Source organism: Hydra vulgaris, chromosome 13 (assembly GCF_038396675.1).
Source record: "Hydra vulgaris chromosome 13, alternate assembly HydraT2T_AEP".
Taxonomy (NCBI): Eukaryota; Metazoa; Cnidaria; class Hydrozoa; order Anthoathecata; family Hydridae; genus Hydra; species Hydra vulgaris.
The window spans coordinates 43,487,919-43,489,761 of record NC_088932.1 but is presented as its reverse complement, the minus strand read 5'-3'; the positions used below and the strand labels follow the sequence as shown (position 1 = coordinate 43,489,761).

The 1,843-nt window shown below is 35.3% G+C and overlaps 1 protein-coding gene across 1 annotated transcript; it reads right to left on the bottom strand.

Annotated features, from left to right (window-relative positions):
- Positions 1-562: 562 nt before the first annotated feature.
- Positions 563-1,639, bottom strand: LOC136089909 (uncharacterized). Its single transcript, XM_065816008.1, has one exon. It carries the CDS (start codon positions 1,637-1,639, stop codon positions 563-565), a length of 1,077 nt encoding a protein of 358 aa, XP_065672080.1.
- Positions 1,640-1,843: the final 204 nt, after the last annotated feature.

Here is a 1,843-nt window from a genome sequence, read left to right as displayed (position 1 = left end):
GTATATATTTATGTATGTGTGAACGTATGTATGTTTGTATGTGTGCATGAATGTATATATATTTGTATGTATGTGGGATTGTATGTATGTATGCATAGATGTATATATGTATGCACCTATGTATAAATGATTAAATGTATGTATGTGTGTATGTGTATTTGTATGTATGTATGAATGTATGTATGTATGTATATTTATATATATATGTATAAATGTATATATGTATGAATGTATATATGTATGTATATAATAATGGCTGTATGTGTGTAGGTCTGTATATACGTTAGTATGTAGGGTAAAGTTAGGTTAACTGGGTACAGTTTATTTTTGGGTGCTGTAATTGTAACAAATTACTGCTTTTCAATATTTTTTCTGTTCGCAACTATGAGAATATTAATATTCCATCTAATAAATTCAAATGAATTAGTTAATACATGCTGTGGCCTTGTAAGTATTGCATTTTTTAGACATGTGTCCCGTGTCCCAGTTAACCAAAGTGACGGGTTTAACTGGGCCACCCTATGGGGTTGACTTGGAACATACTAGTGAAACTACAATAATATTAGTTTTTTTTTATATATGTATATTCAGTTAGTGAGGTTGGTATTTCTATAGTGGTTGATACTGATGTTGAGGGTAATGTTGTCGATTCAACGGTTGTATCTGAAACAGTTGGATCTGGTCTATCTGTAACTGTTGCAGCTAAAAAATCTTCCTCTGTATATATTTGGGAATTAAATGGATAGATTCCTGCTGCTTTGAACCCTTGGGAATTATTCCTTGGCGTAAATGCTAACGGAAAAGCAGTCTCCAGTATTTCTCCTATGTCATAAATTGTGATTGGAGTCGCAGGATGGTTTGTCATCCAATCATTGCAGGCTCTGTTGTAGTGTTTTTTTAAGGGACCGAATACGCTCACATCCAGAGGCTGCAACTTATGGCCGCAGTGCGGAGGAAAGGTCAGCAACATTATGCCATTAGTCTTTGCATAATTCAACGCAGCAATACTTAAGTGGCTCTCGTGGTTGTCTAATAATATCAACTTTGGACTGTCTGTTGTAGGTCTTACGTGATCGACAAAATGTTTGAGGACATCAATAAAGATATCTGAAATCATCCATCCAGATTTTGTTGCTGCACCTTTTGTTCCAACAGGTGCGCCTTTAATCATGTGTTCCTTAAAAAACACTCTGGGAAACAGCAAATATGGAGGTATTGCAGTTCCTGTAGCTCCAACAATACAACATGCTGTAACTAAGACATCTCGTTTAGCTGATGTTGCCTGGCCAACTTGCTTTTGCCCCTTTAAAGCCAAAACTTTTACTGGTTTATGTACACTTGTGAGACCAGTCTCATCTAAGTTAAAAATGTCTTGTGCTTGTAGATTAAATCGGCTAATAACACCTTCTAAATTTGAAAAAAATGCTCCAACATTAGTTTTATTGAAACTAGTGCAACGGCTAAGACTAGTTTGTTCGAAGGTTCTTAGCGCCAAACTCTGTCGTCTCATAAATGAATGCAGCCATTCTATTCCAGCCATTTTTTCTTCTGTCCAATTACGTTTCACGTTTTTGTTATTTGCTATGGCAAACTCAAAAGCTAAGCGACGAACTTGGGTAAATGAAAGTCCATGGTGCATGTTGACTGCATCTTGAATATATTTTTTCAATAGCAATTCTTCACTTGAGTTGAAAACGAGTAAATGTTCATTTGATGGTCGAAAATTACCCTTAACTCCATCAGGTGTATTTTTAACTTTGAGCACATACCTGCCTAATGTAATTTTTAGTATCTAATGACTGGCCGCTGCTTTTCTTATCAATAGTTCTCCTTTAATAATTTT

What these genes read in the sequence shown, in the direction of transcription:
- LOC136089909 (XM_065816008.1), bottom strand. Translation starts at nt 1,639, where the DNA reads ATGCACCATGGACTTTCATTTACCCAAGTTCGTCGCTTAGCTTTTGAG.